The sequence below is a fragment of the Anoplopoma fimbria genome, chromosome 6 (genome assembly GCF_027596085.1).
Source record: "Anoplopoma fimbria isolate UVic2021 breed Golden Eagle Sablefish chromosome 6, Afim_UVic_2022, whole genome shotgun sequence".
Lineage (NCBI taxonomy): Eukaryota > Metazoa > Chordata > Actinopteri > Perciformes > Anoplopomatidae > Anoplopoma > Anoplopoma fimbria.
This window is the reverse complement of record NC_072454.1, coordinates 8,269,677-8,290,929: the sequence shown is the minus strand read 5'-3', so window position 1 is coordinate 8,290,929 and position 21,253 is coordinate 8,269,677. Positions and strand designations below refer to the sequence as shown.

The 21,253-nt window shown below is 42.7% G+C and overlaps 1 protein-coding gene across 2 annotated transcripts in view; it reads right to left on the bottom strand.

The window, feature by feature from the left end:
- Nucleotides 1-21,253, bottom strand: part of sdccag8 (SHH signaling and ciliogenesis regulator sdccag8) — a 44,834-nt gene that overhangs the window by 8,728 nt on the left and 14,853 nt on the right. Inside the window, exons 14-17 of one of the 2 annotated variants that reach the window (XM_054599734.1) lie at nucleotides 12,854-12,981; nucleotides 8,838-8,946; nucleotides 6,687-6,818; nucleotides 6,292-6,346 (exon numbers count right to left, since the gene is read on the bottom strand). In XM_054599734.1, coding sequence (XP_054455709.1) covers nucleotides 6,295-6,346; nucleotides 6,687-6,818; nucleotides 8,838-8,946; nucleotides 12,854-12,981 — 421 coding nt within the window. In that variant the 3' untranslated portion in view covers nucleotides 6,292-6,294. The remainder of the gene's footprint in view (nucleotides 1-6,291; nucleotides 6,347-6,686; nucleotides 6,819-8,837; nucleotides 8,947-12,853; nucleotides 12,982-21,253) is intronic. The other variant, XM_054599733.1, reaches the window with a different exon arrangement.

Genomic DNA, 21,253 nt, shown 5'->3' with positions numbered 1-21,253 from the left:
AAATAAACATGTTTGCTTTTACTGTTGTTATTGCTGTGTAGGAATGTAGTCGTGAATGCACATTGAATTAAAAAGTCTGCACTCAATGACATAAGATCAGATATCAAGCCAGTTGATCAATAATATTTTTAAGCAGGATCCGTTTTAAATAATCAATAAGAACCGAAATGGGGCCCTTAACTCTGTTATTTCATTGTTGTTTCACACTACAATATAATGTAAAATAAAATAGAATAGAATAAAAAAATGCTGTGTGCAAATTCTAAACAATCTGAAACCTCTGTTTTATATATTTATTCATTTCTACTTGGTCACATTTATAACAAGCTGCATTCATCAGAAGTCAGAGACCGGTTTTGTGCCATTAAGTTACAAGTAGACTTTCTGCTAACCCTAACCCTATTAAAACAAATTCCCATTAAAAAGGGAGAGAAATAAATAAATTTAAATAAAAAATTGTGATTAAAGTTGATCTCTGAGCTGACGAGAAGCAGAGTGTTAGTTTACACTTTTTTTGTTTATCGGAGAGTTAACGAACACCAGCGTAGAGCGAGTTGACCAGTTCAACCTGATTTCAAACACGATCAAAAAGTGCAAAAATAAATCATCCTTGGAACAGAGTTCTATTAAAACAGATTTTGAAAGTGTTGAAGAGAGATTTCAGAAATATATTCATATACTTTAACCAGCGGTGGATGAGCATTGAAGTTGTCCCCGCTTTCATTCCCTGACTGTATTAACAGAGGTTTCAGTGCTGCTGCAGGCTGTTATATCATCTATTCAATGTCAGAGTGTTTGCTGCCGTGAGGCCTGCTGACACCTTTTTAAGTCCTGTCTTTGATTGTTTGCTTTCCTAGCATTAAAGTGTTTCTGCTGTTGTTACTTTTAACATTTTTTCTAAAGAAGGGGCAGGTGTTTCTGCACTAGTTCTATAGTTGTAGTTTTATGAAGTAGTGTCAGCGAGTGTCATTGACTGGGGCTTGAGATGTGACGCTTTGCACAGTTAATGCTCCAGCTTGCAAGCCTCTGGCTACAGCCCGACATCTGAGCCGCAAATCTGTGCGTCTGTGTGTGTGTGTGTGTGTGTGTGTGTGTGTGTGTGTGTGTGTGTGTGTGTGTGTGTGTGTGTGTGTGTGTGTGTGTGTGTGATAGAGCTGTAAAGCCACCGTTTGACAATGCTCTTTCAGCAGGCCGCCCCGCGGTCGCTCCCGGCTGCAGAAGCCAGCTGGGCAACGCAGAGATAGAAGCGATGAGAAGAGAAGGAGACGAAGATGAAGGAGAAGGGAGGACGACTGATCAGCGCCACCCAGAGACAGTGGACTAAACTGTTCCTATCTGTCTGAAAACGGGGGAGATTTACCCACATTAACATCATGCATGGATTCAAATCCGAAAACTATTTATGTATCCTAAAATAGTACATTGAGTCAATTATATGAAATATTCCTTTTTTTTGATTCCTGAGAATTTTTTTCTTTAAGTTTAACATTTATTTTTTGTCAGAATGCTCAGAAAAAGTTAAGAATAAGAAAAAGGCAACAACAACAGAGATACTTTTAAAACCATATCATGCCTTTTCCGTAACACACTCAACTTTTCTTCAGGGAAAAACACCATAAAGAGATGGGGCTACTATTGTGAAAAATGAAAATGCCTGATTTAGAAATATGACAAATCAGTTTGTAAGAAATCAGTGTAAATGTATTAGTGAAATGTATTGAGGTGACGGCAGAGATGTTAATATTTATATGAATGTGAAGCAAAACAATCTAAGTGTAAGTGTGTGAACGCTGCACCTCACACTGGGTCTTCTCCATCGTCTTTATCCCCGCTTTCTCCACATGTCACTCTTTTATTGTCCCTCTATCTCTCAGATCACACACACAGTTGCAACTCATCACACACACAGATGCCCACAAACATACCCCTGTGAGTGCACACACACACACACACACACACACACACACACACACACACACACACACACACACACACACACACACACACACACACACACACACACACACACACACACACACACACACAGATGAAACAAATGAAAGCTGCCCCGTTTCTTCTGCCCAGCCTCTGCCAACTTAATTTGCAAATGAAAAGTTTTTTTGCAAGGAGCGTCCTTTTGCTTCTGGGGCATGGCAGCACACTGTGTGTTTGGGGGTGGGGGTGAGGAGAGGGTTGACAGAGGGTGTGTGTATGTGTGTGTGTGTGTGTGTGTGTGTGTGTGTGTGTGTGTGTGTGTGTGTGTGTGTGTGTGGCAGGAGCCCAGATGAAGCAGCCCTCGCCCGGGGCTCGCTGTCCGCCCGCGGTAGCAGCAAGCCTGTTCCTTCTTCCCCGGCCCGCCGCGACCATTTGTTCCATTAACCAATCTCCTGGAGCCTCTGGTACACACACACACACACACACACACACACACACACACACACACACACACACACACACACACACACACACACACACACACACACACACACACACACACACACACACACACACACACATCCACAGGCACACATACTTCAACAACTGCTTGCACAGCTCATACCACACATGGCCCTCCATCCCTCCTCCATCCTTTGCTCCATCCCTCCCACCCTCCCCTGCTCTCCTCCAGACGCATGCACCATCTTTCTTCGTGGAGGCCATATGGCCCAGTGAAGCCTGTGGATCTACAGGCACATCTGCGTATATGTAGCTGCTCTCCTTAAAGGGCTGCACAAGTGAGCTGTGTGTGCTCACATAAACACCGTATATGCACACGCACACCCAGGGCTGACAAACGCACTCTGCTGTCACAATGTGTGGTTAAGAAAACGTTGGTGCTATGTCTGACTGTTGAGCGTGTGTGTGTGTGTGTGTGTGTGTGTGTGTGTCTCTGTATGTGACCTCAGTGTGTACATGCATAGTGATAATTGGTGAAACAGCCTGCGAACAGCTGTGGGGTGAGAAAAGGTTGCGTGGTGTTTGGTACAGGAAGCAGAGGGGAGGAGGAGAAAGAGGAGAGCAGTAAAGTTGGAGACTAAGAGCAGAGCAAAGAGGAAAGGAAAGTAAAGAGAGATACGAAGAAGAGTGGAAGAGGGGGAGGTGCTCGGAGAAAGTTTGAAAACTACACGAGCAGGAAACATTTTTACCAGCCGTTATAACTGTCACAAGATAATAATTATTATTTGATTGTTACTTCACAGTTTTCTCTACGATCTTACATGCTCCTCTCTTAATTGATCGAAGTTTTTGCTTCTGTGATGTCAAATTACTCAAATAAATCCTATAACAATGACCAACCAAATGTATATGAAAATAAAAAAACAGATTGTTAGGTGTGCTATTAAGATCTCTATTCAGCTTCTGATTAATTATAAATAGATATGCATCCATCCCGTGCATTTTATTTTTTATTTTTGCATCTGTAATTTGGATGCTTGTATATGAAGAATATTCGGAGCTTTTCCACAAACATAACCTTCTCTCCCTGAGAGGCTATAGGTCATTCAATCAAGATAAAAGAAATGTCATACTTTATCATTTTCTCAGAATAAGCATCAGAAATGGCATAATAACTATATTAATAAAGAATCTGGAGAATAAAGACGTTGAAGAGTTCAAATAAAAACTGTGCTGCAAACATTTCTAGTCATACTCACTCGTATACAATATTTTTAGTTATTGTGGATTTTTTTCTTTTATTTATTTAATATTCTTTCCTGTTTTTATTACTTTTATTACTTATTTGTTATACTTTGCACTATCTCTATGCTGCTGTATTCCTGTAAATTTCCCCGCTGCGGGACTAATAAAGGATTATCTTATCTTATCTTATCGTGTAAAAGATGCATGTAACTTAATAAACAGAAATGTAATATAAAACTTCTTGAATCAGACTGCTCATGAAAACACATATAAACTTTACATTAATGTTTTACAGTAACTGGCTTTGCATCTTCCGTAACTCCGTCTCTCAACCCTCCGCTCTATCCGTTCTCTTCCAGGCAGAAAAACAACACCACAGACGTAGTGGAAATAAATAATTAACTGGTGCAGCAAAACATTGTGTGCTAAAAACCCCTGTGTAGTTTGGCAATCAGCTTGCCCATGTAAAAATAAATCAAGCTGATTTTCCAAATGTTTTGTGCGTGGTGCGCTGTTGCCGCTCTTCGCAGCACAGATTGCAGGCCGATGGAGAGGCTGTGGGGAGGGGCGGGGCGCTGGATATTGAACCCACTTGCACCAGCTTGTTAACACGTACACCTTAGCCTCCGAGCGACGCGGCGGGGCGCCCACCGTGTGCTCAGGGCCTGCAGGGACCATCCAATGTATACGCCATGTATGGACGCACACAAACACTCAGTGGAACGAGAAGATGCATGCAATTCAGTGTGAGAACAGCACCATATGCAGAGAGACTGACGCACGTGCTTTACCACGAGTATGAGAATAGAATAGAATAGAGAAAAAGTTCAGTCCTGCCTATACAGCTGAATTCAAACATAACGAACTGCAAGACATCACTGCAACCAAGCCGCGATGTCTTTAATAATACTTGTTTAAACTAAAATCAATGTGTGATTATATATTTTTGGCAGGTTTTGCACTCGGAGTACGATCAGTACCATAAATACAATCACATGCTGAAAAACCCCAAGTACCAGCTGCAGAGTGGATCATTGTAAACATGAGTCATGCGTCTCTCTCCTCCCTGTCGCTCCCTTATCTCTGTACTGTACCGTCTTACATGAATCCCCTAAAACATAACATATAAATCCCATAAAAATGCATTTATTTACTGCTCAAAACTTATAAATGCATTCCCAAACATACATGCTTTATAGCAAAAACAATTATCTCCTGAAAGTGAAATAAAGAAATGTGGTCAAGCAGCACAACAGTCACTGCAAAAAGTGACCTCATGTAGAGCTGAACTCAAGAGAGCTTTTTAAATATCAGGAGGATTAATCAACCAAGTAAGTGTCAAAGCAGAAAATAAAACTCACTAAATGCCAAGAGTGATTATCGTGGTTCAGTTGGGAGAAGGGAGAAGTTAGGTGCCAACTTCCCAGCCAATCCACTTTTGGCAGCCAGATTCCTACTCTGCTAAACCTCCTGAGAACATGCAATAGCAACCCATACACACACACACACACACACACATAAAAATACCACCATAACATATGCGCGGAAACATACAGAATATTCATACTTCACACTCCTTGACAACTTAGATTGTTTTTCTGTCTATGAAACACACAAAAAGAGTCACACACAACCGGGAGACAGCTGTGACTTGGTAAACTTTGTTTTTCTGGCAGCGTCTGACTGTCGACAGGTTAACACCAGTGGGTGGTAGACAATATGTAGTGTCAGTGATGGAGCAGGAGAAAAAGGGTGTGTGTGCGTGTCTTTGGTTCTGTATAAGAGGAAGGTGGAGTTGGGTGGTGGGGTTTGGGTGGGTACTGGGGTAGAGATCCCGCACAGTGGGGCAACAACACCCACACACCCTCGCCCACATTGGCAGAGCCAGGCTTGATGCCAGGCGCCCTGTGGAGACACACACCAACTGGGCTCCACACTTGGGGAGGAAGAGACCCCCGCATCATACACACACTCTCACACACACGTACAGATACTGTAGCATAGGCCAAAGATAGAGCCACTTTTAGCTGCAGCTTTTATTAGCCAAATCTCTGAAATCTCTCCCTACATTCTACATAGAGAAATGTATTTACTTTATGCCTTTTGTATTCAGTTTCACAATAACAAGTCCAAAACGTATACACTTCATATTGCCCTCAAAAATGTCCACACTGGAATGAAAAATGTGGTAACAATAGTGGAAAAAAGTGCAAAAAGCCCATCACAACTTCTGTGAAAGAGTGAATTAGGGAATGTTGTCGGACAGCTAAATTATGAAGTTTGTCCAAAAACAGTTTATACAAAAAAAGCCAAACTAGTTAATCGAGTTACAAAGACACAATGAGTCTGACTGGCTTATCATGAATTAGCTGCTTGTTAACTTCATAACTCATTTCACATCTGTGACATTAAAACTCCTAAAAGTTTCTGTGTTTCATCTAGTGCACGTTATACTTATTGGGTTGTTACTGTCCTCTGGATCTCCAAAAGTGCTTCATGGAGTCTATAATTAGCTTATTGTTTCCAGTGCATTATACTGCTTAAAAAAACAGACAGCAGGAGAATAAACTGCTGACGACAAAAAACACTGCGTCGACAAAAAATAAAACAATTCTTGTACAAATTAAACTTGATGTGCAGAAGACGGACCGGTTAGGGAGAGCTTGTGAAGGAAACTGCACTTATTTTTTCTTGCTGCCAGATTCTGCAAACAGAAAGAAATGACAACTAAAAAACACTTGGGAACATTAATGTCCAACAAGGCTGCGGTTATTTTAATAATAAAATAATATTCATTAGATACATGCGCCACTATTTCATTGAAATACATACTAGTATTTCTGCGGGGGAGAAAAGCAAAGATTTTAAAAATCATTGCTGAAAACCTTCACGTCTGGGGATCTAACAAATCAAACTTGTAAAAATTGAATGCTTGTTTGCTGATATGCAACACGATCATTATCTAAAAAAGACCAAAATACCCCTGAAACATTAAGGATCTAAGAATATACACAGGAAGTGTAGTTGTGTGTGTATTTGCGTACCTGTCCTTCATGCGCTGGTGCATGCGGCCGTGTTGGACACACTGATCTTCCATGTCGGAGCATCGGGCTTTCAGACTCTTTACGGTCTCCTCTAGGTGTTGCTTCTCGAGGGCCAGCTGCTCCATCTCTCCTCTGCACACACACACACACACACACACACACACACACACACACACACACACACACACACACACACACACACACACACACACACACACACACACACACACACACACACACACACACACACACACACACACACACACACACACAATACAGATTTAACAGTTAAAAATGTACCATGGACAACAAAGTATGCAAGCAGACTAAAATACTAAATGGCTTTTTAATAAAATGATTTGGAGCAAAACTTTAGCCACAATATAAATGTTATACATAAAACAGAGTCCATAGTCTTCACAGATCTGAAGTCCAAAAGATCTGGACACCTAAGATCTTTGGTAAGAACTTGTTGTTAGAATTTCTCTCCTAATTATTGACAGGCATGTTTATTTGGTCCACATTGCTTAAACTAATGTGACCTTAGTTCTGAAACATATCTCTTACTTTATGAAGGTTATGATGTTACATTTTTGTTTTAAAGAAGGAGTTGACTAAACTGTACAATCATTTTGAAAGGTTGCACTTTGTGTTGCTGTTGTTGTATTGCATTATACTGAAAAGTGTTTCTATCATTTTGTGTAATATTATACTGCATTAGCTTTAGCTAGGCGTACCTAATAAACTGGCACCTGAGTGTATAATAAAGGAAATGTAATTCTGAGAGTAAAAAGACTTAAGAATTAGAATGAAGAATTAAACCTTGCTTTGAATTTACAAATGAAGTCTTATACCGACACCATTCACTCTGCTGTTCAAGGACATTTAATACATACTTTACACCAACCAATGGCAAACCAATTACATTTACTTATTTATCATTTCTTCGACAGCACCAACAGAGATACAGATAGGAAATGTGGGGATGGAGAGAGGGGTATGACATGCAACAAAAGGTCTGTGGCGGGACGTGGCAGTTATGTGGGATGCATCTTAACCACAAGTCCATCGAATGCTCTGAACCGCTGTGCCTGCTGCTCAACATTACCCTGTCCAGTCAGTAGGAGTAGGCCTCATCGCCAGACCGACAGCTGAAAAACTATTTGTCGAGAGTTTTCTCCTTCGTCTTGCTGCAACTGTCTCACTGTAACCTCGCTTAGCCTGACTGAGGCCGTCCAGCAGGACTTTAACCGCTACACTGGGCTTGGACTCCAGGAGCTCAAACAGCCCGAGGCACAAAAACACACCAACACCACACTGCTGCTAAACTACATAACACACACATACAGCAGATGTAGGCTATGAGCCTCCATGCCAGTGTGTCAGCATGTAAGCTAGTTCCTTCCATAAAAAAAAAACACATTCAAGGTGGCAGCTATTACTGTGTACATACATATGTGTACTTAGTGTTAATGTCCACCCATAAGAAAAAACACAGGGGTACATCAGTGTGTGTATTGTGTGCAAGAGTCCTGTGGTCGGTGAGGCCAGTGCGGTCTGGCAGGGCCAGATTGAGGGCTGTCATGTGACTAATGTGCAGCACAGCTCCAACAGCTGACAGGACACTGGGCCCAGGGTCACTCTCACACACATACACACACATTCAAGTACACAAACACACACAACACACACACAACACACACACACACACACACACACACACACACACACACACACACACACACACACACACACACACACACACACACACACACACACACACACACACACACACACACACACACACACACACACACACACACACACACACACACACACAGGCAGCCCAGATGGAGAGCTGTGCCGGCCTGCTGTGACTACTGTAGCATCAGGTTAACAAGAAAACAGGTCAGGCTGGAAAGCAGTATGTAGCATGTTGACATGCTCCGTCCAAACAGCCTGGATGGAGGATGCTTCATGAAATGAGGACATGGACGTCCAACAGACAGAGGGAACAAACTACGGAGTAAATAAAAAAAAACTGGGAACAAGAGGCCACGTCCATCCACACTAATAGTTTAACTGAAAGAAAAAGAGAGTGTGTGCATGTTCAAACAAAAAGGTTAATAGAATGAAAGAGAAAATACCGACCTGCTACTTTCTGTCAGCTCTTCCAATTTGACTCCGAGCCCGCAGCACTCCTCCTTCAGCTTCCTGATCAGGGAATTCTGGGAACTCAGCAGACCATCCATCTCTCCAACTGAAAAGGATTGTGGGAAAGTTGTCCGTTACTGTGAGGTTGACCATTGTGGGTGATTTCATCTGCACTTTGGGTCTCACTTCAGGTTGACACTGAAGTTCAGACATCTCCCACCTACAGTTATAGTATTATACACACTGTATATTACAGTGTAAGTCTGCTTTAAACCTAACCATATTAAAAAGCAAGCTACATGTACAGTATATAGTACATGTAAAGTATCTATATTTATCCCTCTTCTACTACCACTACACATCCTGAAAATAACTGCTGCGCTAAGCAAAAACAGTAAAAAGACATGGATGTGACAATAACGTTTCTATGACACTGACAGTGAGCTGTGTAATGTAATGTAATTTAAATAATAATGATAATAATATATTAAAAAAAGAAGTGTTAACAGTTACAGTCTACTGCAGCCAGAATACTTTTTTTTGTCTCAATGTGAAATTAAAAAAATGTGACAAGAATTTTAGGTGATCATTTGTGATCTGCATATTTTATCAAGGGAAAAACAGTTCAATAAGTATTTCTTTTAAATTCACAGATCAAAAAGAGTTGATCAGCAAGCTCAAGCGTGTGGTAAAATCTTCTTCTTAATTTCATAGTGGCACAGATTATGTGTCTGAATAAAAAATAGATAAATACATCGATAAAAGTACAAAAATTAGGTCACCTTACTGACTCAGCTTTTCATTTGGTCATGCTTTCATTTAAATAATGTTACGATAAAGGAGTGACATCAGGGCTACTTCTATTAACACACAGTTCGTTTCCGGAGCAGGCCAACCAAAGCGGCCTTACAGACCAGAGGAAAACATCTTCAATATAGAGAGAGCTGATCAATCAAATCTATTGTAAAAGAAAACTGCAGCAAAAGCGAGATTGTAGTCTCTCTAAATGTTTTCCCAAAAATGCTTTTATGCAACATGCACATTAAAATCAAAACTGTTCTAACAACAGGCAGAGATGTACAGAGCAAAAATGCAAGTACAGAGAGTAGCGGATGGAAGTATAAAGTGTGTGAGGAGGGTAAAACGAGATGGAGAAAGAGAGGGAGATTGTTGTTTGAAAGCGCTTTCTTTCTCCTTTCCACCCTTCCTGCCACGTCCTCATCCGCTCATGGGGGCCTCTTTCTGAACAATCCAACACTGGGCTTTCATCATTCCTTTGAAACGATCCACGTTCCGCTCTCCAACATATGTCTGCTCTTTCAAAATAACAATGGCTGCCGTTTGGATTGAGGATATGATCCACCTGCTCCGGCATTCTGTTACTGTCAACCGAAACCAAAAACACTGAGGACTCGTAGTCTTTGAAAAGTAGCTCAGACTTTTTTTTTTTTAAATACAGTAGATATTTGGAAGGAAAGAGAGAGAGAGTAAAAAAGTGAAAAGATCCATGATGGAAGGTGTCTGTGCTATGATACATATAATGTAACTGCAGGCTAAAATTTGACTCTAGACATGTGTCATTTCTTCCTTCTCTGTGTGCTAGAGATGCTTTTAGAATGAATTATGACTCAGAGGTGTAAAGACCAATACCCACTGATGTTTCACATAATATTATTCACTTTGTACTGGCTGCACAGTGAATCTTTAAAGTGAATTACCACCAAAGCTTTCATTACACTCTATACAGCCTCTGTCCCCAGATGACTGCCACAGATAATGCATGGAGGGCATAAATTTGGATGCTACAGAGCATGAAACTAAACTACACAAACTCACAGATATGCGCTCGCACACACACATACACTCAACAAAGTTTGGTCAGTGCTGGAAAAGTTGCATGAAGAATGCTAATTAGCTGAACAGGCTTTGAATGCGTCTGGCCATGCGTAGGCCAAAAAGAACCCTGGGACACAGAAACACAGCAGAACTGGCACTGGAAACAAACAGAGAAAAAAATGAGGGAGGGAGGGATGGAGAGAAGAAGCGTGGCAGGCAGGGAGGGAGGGAGGGAGAGAAACAAATATCTGATATCATCTAGAGGCAGCTCTGTACGCATTTACTCCAAAAAAGAAACATGAAAAAAAATATATTAGAAAAAAAAAAAAAAAAAGGTGGGAAGGAGCGGAGAAGAAGGGAGGGGGGATGGATGGAAGGACAAACGAATGGACAGAGAGGCGGGATTTGGAGAGCAAGAAAGCTAATTATCTAGCTCGTCTGTTGGGTTGCACGGGGAGAGGAAGTGATGCGAGCTACTAAAGGACGTCCACCCCTCCATCCCCTCCCCATCCACAGTTTCCTGCTGTGCTCTGATGTCAGCTCTCTTTAGACAACATGTGTGCTGCCGACATGCGCCAGAAACAAACCCTTTGTTTACCCCCCCCTCTCCCCCTTCCGCCTCCTCCTCCCTCCATCCATCCTTTCCTCCCTCTGTACCCTCCATCTTTGTTCTGCGTACCAGCAGGCTCCCTGGTTGTTGAAGGGAACCACAGGTAAATAAACAGACAGGAGAAGGGAGGGAGAGGGAGAGTGGTTGAGGGTGGGTGGTGGGTTTGAAGGGGGTGGGGGGGGATCCAGATGGTGCAACAGATGTGCTAGCAGCAGCAGCTCTGCTGTGCAGACAGACAGGGCGCTCTGAGCCGGGTCTCTCTGCTCTGCTCCCATCAGCTTCCCTCTGCTCTTCCCTGCTATCCTCTGTTCTCCTCTTATGGCTTCTGTTCTGATCTTTTGAGGTCACTTCAGCTCTAATGAATTGTGTTCCTGTCCGTCTCCTCCCACTCTGGCCATGTTGTGTCGGTGGGGAGCAAGGTGGCACAGTAAGAAGAAAAAAAAAAAAAAACACCCTTCAACTGGAAGATGCAGGTTCAAGACCCCGTTCGAGCACAGATCCACCCTGCTGAAGTGTCCTTGAGGAAGAGACTGAGACCCTCCCAGTTTAAGAGCTGTCATTTTGTAACCAACCCTGATTAACTCTCCTGTTTTGCTCCTTGCAGTGCTGAATATTCTGACTCAGCGTGCTCCATCCTGTTTAGTTCTGCTTTGTTTATGCCCCCCCATATCACCCTCCCCTCTGTGTAAGACAACTAAAATGCCCGTGGACTGCAGTGGCCCGCAACAAACCAAGTGAAAGAGCAAATTTGAGGACTTGCCGCTGTGCATTCGCGTTAAGATGTTCTCAATTGAGTCTGTGGCTCTCTAATGAAAACCATTTAATGCGGCCCCTCAGGGAGTCTGACCCCCCAATGTCTGCCTGATTTGGCTCCATCACATCTGCCAGACGCAAACCACTGCCAATCTAATGGAGGGCCAATTGATAAACAGAAGCAGCACCGGAGAGTAAAATTCACTTGAGAATCCAGAACTGCATTTATTTAATTTTCAATGACGTCTCTTTTCCTCTAAAGTCTGTTTATAGCTGGAGAAGGTTTGCCACAATTTTCCTTCTGCGAATACACTCTTTTCCGTAATCACAGATAGGTATAGACGTTACGATAAGTTTAATGTCGTCACAAAGCTTCTGTTATCACTAGGGATGTTCATTTTGATTTCTATTTCTGACTGAAAGCCAACCCTCATTAACTGTTAATTAACAAGGTTAGTGCCTTTTCATGCAGGTGTGCTGTGGTTGAGGTATTGTAGCCCAGCTGCAACGATAACCGATGCACAAACTATCTATAATTTATCTCCAGCTGGGGTTTTGCAAAAAACAGGCAAATGTCCTCGGTTCACCCCTCCGGGTCAGTTAGCAGCCACAATGTTGCGTGCTATCAGAAAAACATGAAGGGGGAAAGAAAAGATGTGTTTTCAAAGAGCTGATAGCCTCGAGGATAACTAACTTCTCTTTGGAACCGGATCAGATATATTTGATCAAGACAGAGATGTGGAAAGGAGACAGTGGAAGTGGAAGCTCTGCTGAAGCCATGCCCAGTGACATCCCTGAAGGTGGAAGCACCGACCTCTCTGCTGGTGTTGAGCCTCTGTTTGCTCCAGCAGCAAAGCCAGCTCTCTCTGTCGTTCCCGCGCTGAAAGGGTCGCAGACGCCATTTCCTCCTCATGAGCCCGTTCTGAACTCTCTCTGTCCTGTCTGGGGAAGAGAAACGGGGTGTTAAACTGTGAAGTTTCAAAATAATTGTCGTTCATTTTACCACATAACGTGGCCTACGGTGTTTGTAAAACCTGTGTGACACTAAATGTCAGTCTGTGCTCGAGATAAGTGATTTCTCATCTTGTGCTTGGGCATGTAAATACTGTAGGCAACAACTTTGGTCGTAAACATATCAATTATTTTCAAGAATCAAAGTAAATTTTAGGTGTATTGAATGTTTAGTATTTGATGTGTATTTCAACTGACTGTGACAGTAAATAATAATAATAACAACAACAACAACAACAACAACAACAATAAATTCCATCATACTTTACAACTGTTTCTGGTAAAAGATAGGAAAAATGTTATTGATGAAAAGACTTAAATATAGACAGAGAGGTGAGAGAGAAAACAGCAGGAGAGTAAACACTGTAAAAACAAGAGAATGAAAGAAAGGAGAATGACAGGAAAGACTCAGGGGGTATTTGGGATAAAAGCATCAGGACACTGACGGCTTGAGGACCCCTGAGTGATACTGCAGCTGTCTAAAAAACACACACACATTTGCAAGAATACAACAGTCCATTACAGTCTCCTTTGCAAGAGTGTAAAATAAAGGATTGGTCGGCCCTGAGGTATTACTTTGCTTAGGCTGCTGGTCATCCTCTGCATTTCCTGTCCAACTTGTGTCCGTATCATTCTTTTCCCAGCCACATTATTGCCGAAAACCCATGCAACACTCGTTGCCTCGCCACATCAGTTGATCAATCGCATCTTCTTTTTACAAGAGGACTGTACCTATACAAGGTCTACTTAGGAATAACTGTATGACTTCATAGTATGCTGGCTAACATGACACATTTGGTAGCGATCGAATAGTGCTAATCTCCTAAAATCGTTTGTCTCAATATGTAAACTGTAACAGGTAAGATGCAAAATGAGGTGGCTTTTGAACGACGCAGCATTTTACTCCTGTTTGAACTAAACTTTCTAACTCAGCTCAGTCCAAACGTAACCAAACAACAGAGGAAAAGACAAAAGGAAAGCAAAACTACAAAGACAGGAAAAAAACGAACAAATAAACAGAACTCTTCCTGAAGTCCAAAGGCGCTAATGAAGAGAGAATTCTCCAGTTTAAGTGAAAACTTTTCTCCCCTACAGCGCTTGGCCTGCATCTCTAAAGTGACCGCGTCTGTCTGTTCCTTCGTGTGTGTGTGTGTTCTCCTGCTGTCCTGCTGTCTGGGGTGTGAAAGCGGGTGGCGGGTGTGCAGGGGACACAAGGAGACTGTGTGTGTCTGTACTCGTATGAGTGTGTGCGTGTGTGTGTGTGAGAGTGAATGAACCCCCGCTGGGCTTGAACAGCAGCCTGAGCCACCAAAGCGCACACCAGGGCTCAGCGGGAGATGGCGGGCAGGCGTTGCCAGCCATTTGGTCCTGCAAAAGGTTCCAGGGGGCCGTGTGTATTTGCGTATGCCTATGCGTGTGTGTTTGTGTGCGTCTGGGGTGGGTTGGTGGAGGTGGGGGGGGGGGGGGTAGTCACACCAGACCTGTTTACCCACCAATTAGCATCAGACAGGCCGCCAGAAAGTTCCAGCAGTCAGCAATAGAGTGGTGGTGGCGAGGAAGAGGAGAGCGATGAAAAACAAGAAAGAAAGGCAAAAAGCACAGAGAGCTACACATTTGGCATCTGTTTGATTTCGCTGATCTACTGAACCAACATTTTGTGAGAACAACCAAATAAAGTTGGGTATTACAAACATTTACATGTTACAATCAATGTAATATGTAAATGCAACCCTGAGGAGGTTTGCTGCATCAAAGTTTCAGTTCAATTATCAAGGCCTGAGGGTTCAAATCCTTGTGACCAGGGCCTGAAAAGCCTGATTGAGGATCAAATCAAAGTCGGGCCAAGTTATGAGGTTCTATACTCTGCGCCATCTTGTATCCCCAATCATATGAAACGCGTTTTTACTTGCAAATTGCCGTCACAAAATGGCTGCTGGTGAGCACTGTCAAATTAAAGCATAAAAAAAGAGAAAGCAAAAAGGAGAGAAGTCAGTGGAGAGCCAAGCCCTGGAGCAAGCGTTAAGGGCGACGGGTTGAGCAGAGGCTGAATATGCGGGGCTGGAGCTGGATAATTCTCCCTGGACAATAATCTGCCTTCCAGCTAATTGGTGAATGGGCTCTGGGTTGATGCCTGTGGCAGGAACTCTTGTTTGGGCCTAGGAGGCAATAGACTGAATGTTCAGTTAGCGGATAGCTGGGCCTGTTTGTATATGCCTGGCCTGATGCACTGTAGGACAGCTTGATAAGTATGGCGAGAGCTACATGGGCCAGGGGCCTAAGGTAGGCTGGAATAGCTCTGGGGCTGCGGCCAGGTACAGTGGCTGCTGGGTAAGTGGGTGGTGGCAGAGGCGGTGGCTGGCTGGCTAGCTGGCTGGAGCAGCGAGGAAGACGAGGGGGCCCAGTCTGCACCGCCTGCCTAAGTGGGCACTATTCAAGCTGTTGCCCATTAGATGTGGGGTGCCAGGGCCTGACCAAGCTCAGAGTTTGCAGCACCCCATGGTGCAGCCGGCATCCCGCGCCAGAACCACCAAATGCCGCGGTTTATCAGAGAACGAGCACAAATTGGAGTCAGACGGTGGACTTGGAGGAATTGGAGACGTTCGCCAACGCCAGACACCACTGACCGCTGTTTGGACTAAAGTAAAACAGACTTTACTCCCTCCCAATAAACACAATATCACCCAGACACATGCACACAAAGTGAAATCATACAGCATAAGAGCACACAAAAATAATATCGAAAAATCTGTTTGTAAATGTAATTTACACAAAATATATGACTCTATATATATGACTTATAATTTAAAATATCTAAGAAACATCAACCTGATAGTGTAAAAAGTAATATACTTAAAGACTAATGTAAAACTAAAGAGAATAATGCCTCAAATCAATGCATATTCATAATTATTCCCAGAGACACATTCCTGTGTTGCAAAATAAAAAGGTGTGAAATGAACATACAGGTGAACAGACTGTGAACGCAGCCTATAGCACAAATATGTTAACACACAAGCGTTGTTCCCAACTAGGAGTTGTTGAGGACGGGATGGGGAATCAAGAGGAAGACTGGATAAAGTAAGCAAAGTAACTATTTCTGTCACAAAGGACCATCTGTATCAATAACTAAACTTACTGCAATTTTCCTGATCTGCTAAATTATCAAAAAATAATATTGAGTGTGGTTTTAACATTTATAAACAGACAATGGCAGATTTGTGTATTACCTGTCAGATTTTAACTGCTTTTAAAAACAAAAATAAGAAATTCATAATCACTTAATTACCTTTAAATATGTGTACCTAGATTAAAAAAAAGAATGTACATTCAAATCCATCATTTAAACTGAGGCTCCTGCAGCTCAAATAATTATCCGATGCAACTCGACTTTGATTTACTTAAATGCACTGATGCCGTACTATAAAATTACAACTGTTAACCGTTTGCTCAACCGCTTCAAAATGGTGACACTCGTGATGATTCATTTTTGTGGAGAAATTCCAGTGGATCCACAGCTACTCATGATAGACTGCATCAATCAGCCTGCATTAATATTCAACAGTTTGATAGGCAGAACTACAAAGATGATTTTCTTCTGATGTGTGAGTGGGCTTTGTTTATGTGTGTGACCGAGAGACGGTGAGACAGAGGCCTTGTTTAGGCCCATCCAAACCGATACTGCCAACAAAGGCTGAGTGCACCGCGGGAGAAAATAAAGCGACATATTGAACATTTGCTGCGCTGCGTATCATCGATGCGGCACACAATAAACATCTGAATTGTTTTTCGTGTGGCAGACATCACGTAGTGTCACACACATTTTTTTCTCACTCGTACCTCAATGTGTTTTAGCACATTTTTATTAAACCTCGGGGTGATGCAAGTCAATCACTCTGCTCCCACATTTTGTTTTTCTGACACTCCTCTCTTCACCTTGCTGCTATACTTTATGAAACTAACACATCAAACACACATAGGCAGCCTGATGCTGCAGCTCCTTTAGTCTGTGGTCCAGCCCATCTTTCTATCTATCCGTCCATCTATCCGTCCACGGCGCTCTCATCTCTGCTCCGATTCTTTTTTTTCTGCCGTCTCCATCTCTCCCTCCTCCCTCCCCTTTGCCTCCCACCCTTTTTTTCCCTGTAACTAAACTGGCTGTGTCTCTCTCCATCTGCTGGTTCTTCCTTCAGCGGCCCTGCACCTGTTCACACCTCCTCTCCTGTTGGCCACCTCTTCTCCCCCCCCTCCCGCTTTATCTCTGTCTTTCTCTCTATCTCCCTCCCTCCCTCCCTCCCTCCCTCCCTCTGCCAGGCCCGTTCCTGGCTCAGTTAGCCTCTCTGTCATTCAATCCATCTGTCTTCAAGTCAACTTTGTTTACAGCGGGCGGCCCACGCCTCTTTTCTTCTTCAAGGAGCGCTGAAGCCCCCCCACTGCCACCAAGGTCAGTGGCGAGCCAATCATGCCCGAAAAACCAAAAAAAACTGTAACTGTTAAATTGACAAACAGAAAATTGCCCTCCCCTTCCTAAACATATGCATAAGTGTGGGCAATAACTCTCTTGAAATATGCACATCTGAAAATCTTTCACTCTCGTGTCCATGAATAAAATACAAGCATGTACACACAGACCGCTACAAATGCACGACCCGCACAGAAACAAACATTTGCTGTTACAGCACACCTCAGAAAAAAATAAAATAAATCCAAGTAATTAGTTGCTGATTGGCCTCTGTCATATATCTATATCTGCTCACGAAACGGAGCGAGAGAAGTTTAAAAGTCTTAATTGGCACAGATGACTGATGGTCTTAACACAGGAAGGGCGGACCGGCAGCGCAGGCATCTGTGATTTTAAAAATAAACACACAGCATACGTACAATATGCTGCCATGCTGACCCAATCCAGAAAAACCCAGGACTCTACAGAAATAGTTGTGGATAACATATGTGGCAGGGCTGAGGGTCGAGTCAATTTCATCTGCGAAGGTAAATCATTGGCATTGGTATTAATTATTTTTAATCAGGATACCAGTTACTTCTCATTAGACATTTGATAAAGTATATAGTTCGTGTTATATGAATGTTACAGTATGAATGTATAATGTAGTAGCACAGATGTAGGATTATAGAAGGAAAAAGAGGAAAATAAATAAAGTAACCATGTTTACAAGTTTGTAAATGCTAATATTTTTTGATACAAAAAAAAAAAAAAAGGGCGATGACAAAAAAGTTGCAGAGGAGGAAAAATACATTGAGCAGTGAAAGAGAACAGGTGTACAAAAATGAAAGTTTGTGACACATGGAGTGTTCTCTCCTGTGTGAGCTCAATCCACGTGTGTTGGAATTCACTTCACACCTGAGACCTGATGTCGTTCAAACGCTCCTCGCCCACTTTCACCCGGATATGAGCTTCAGGGCAACTGGCAGGAAGTAACATGTGCCGTGTCTCTCTCAGTAATCTTCAGTGAACTCCTCTATTATGTTCTTTCTAACTCACCTCTCTTCCTCATTCTCCCACCCCCCTCCCCTCGCTCCTGGGCCATTAGATCAGATGCCTAGAGAAGGAGAGGCGGCCATTGAGCTGGAAAGCAAAGAGAGGCTTTTTTGAACTCCGTGGGGGGGGGGGAGACACACACTAAGGCTGGAGATGGAACTGTAGGGGGCTTGTGCCCATCCGGTGTCGGCCTTCATATACACACCATCGGCAGCCTTGCTTCTTTTCTCCTCTGCTCTCCTTTGCTATCTGCACACTTCCCTCTGCATTCAAAACCTCCTATATATTCCCCTTAACCCTCTTCTCCCCACCACTTCCATATGTCCTCTTCTCTTTCATTCTCATCTACCTTTTATCTATTTGCCCTTCTTTCCTTTTCCACCCTCAGTGTCGTCGCCCCCCCTTCCTAATCGCCTGTGTCTTTGCTTATATCGCCTTACTAACAGACTGCACTACACAGCGCTACTGTCGGGGTCGTGTCAATGCGTCTTTGAACCTGGTTCACACAGCACTTTGTTCTGAACGAGGAGCACATCGATATGCATGAATAAAGCTTTCATAAGCATGCATAAACAAAAGGCTCTGAATAGCAATGCAGCAACACCTTTTAAAGTACAGTACCAGTCAAACGTTTGGACACACCTTCTCATTCAATGGTTTTTCTTTATTTTTTTTTCTACATTGTAGATTAATATTGAAGACATCCAATCTATGAAGGAACACATATGGAATTATGTGGTAAACAAACAAATGCTCAACAAACCAGAATATGTTTTATATTTTAGATTCTTCAAAGTAGTTGAATGAGAAGGTGTGTCCAACCTTTTGACTGGTACTGTATGTTTGTCTCTTTGTGATTTTAAAGATTAATACAACCTATGTGGATTGCACTCATTTTATGACTTCTTATGGTAATCATTAGAATGTAAACTGAAAAGCATTCATTCTTATTATTTCAATGCATTATTTGAGAAAACATGCATATGCCAGCCATTCAAAAAATACTTATTCTCTCTCCTCAATTTTTTTTGTTTTTGAGGAAGTTTCTTTCAGATGTCACACAACCTCAACTTAGCTTAGTTATGGAGCAGCTTTTATTTCAAGTAAAGCATTATTTTGATAACTGAAGGCAATGTCTCACATCCAGTGCAGGTGGAGGAGTTTGAGAGAGCATCCTGCTGTCTTCTCCCATAATTCAACACCCTGCATAGCTCTCTCACTCTCTTCTCTTCCAGAATTCCTCCCTCTGTATCTTCCAGATATCTCCACTCAGCTGCTACCTTGAACTCATCCTATCCTCCTCCCCACCGTCTCTCGTCCATGTCTTTCTGATCATCTCCAAATCAAATCTAGAGATGGGGGCACTGCCCTTACTACCGACAAGGCACTGCTTGGCTCTGCTCTGCCCACAAAGGGCGACAGAGAGAAAGGGATGGATTGAAGGCAGGAGAAAAAAAGAAAAGAAGAAAGAGCAGCTATATGAAAGATAAAAAATGAAGAGGATGAAAAAGATAAAAACACATAGATCAATCAGGTGAAAGAGAGTGACAGAGGTAGAAGAGAGGAATGAGGGGAAAGGAAGAGCAGCGAGAGGTTCTGTCATGTTGGATGAAAGCTGTGCCTACTGGGCAGTGGGCACCGTGTAGTCACTGATGGTGCCACCCTCACAGCAGGGGTGTGTGAAGGCACAAGGTTGACTAGCTGACACACATACACACACACACACAAATGAATGTTATGCTAAACTAAACAATCATCATTCACACTGGAATTCCTGAACATTTTCCAGTAAGGCTGATGAGTTTTTGTACCAAACTGTCACGGTGCGGGGGGTCACGGTCAGGTGAACGCAGAATGCACAGTATGCGGATTGAAGTTCTGCCGGGAAACTTTTAGCCTTAACTTTTCGGAAAACACATCAAACATGCAAACCAACACTTGAAGGCATCACCCAGATGTGCCGATCACTGGGATCATAAATGTTTGGGTGCTTTTAATGTTTAAAAATATAGTCAAGTATAGCCTTAGTGAAACACTTCACGATTCATATTAAGTTTTGTTTTGTATTGTTTTATGTATTTTGGTATTTCCAATTTCATATCATAATGGATGCCTTTCAGCTGTACAGCCTAACTGTGACTCCTAAACTGGGGTATGAACTGAACCGTGACTTTTGTGTACCCATACACTCTTTTTTTTAACAGTGTATTCCAAGTGTACATAGTTTGAAGTGATGGCCCTACATATGACCTCCATGAGACAAAAAAGAAAAGTGTGGATGGCGGATGGATGGCGGAGGGCTGGTGCTCTCTCCCGTTCGTTCTCTGTCCTCCAGCAGTAGTGTCTGTATGTAGGCCAGTGTCCCAGGGCACACTTGGCTGGGGTGACAACAGTTGTAGCCGACAGATTTGCCTCCATCTTGCCTGAGGTCTCCCAGTCAGCGATCTGTCTATTCTATCCATTCCCAGCCCCGCAGGATGGACAGATTACTCCTCTGCTTAATAATTCTGCTACTTATTGTTGGTGATTTTCCACTGCTGAATTTATAGCATCTATATTTTAGACTTTATGATATTTTCTAGTGCAAATAAGTTCATGCGATTCCAGAGTTAGAGTATTGAGGCATGCTTACAGGCTAGCCTAGAGTTGTTCTGTTACCGATACCATTATCAGAAATTCCTCCAATACAGCCTTAAATGCTCGATCAGG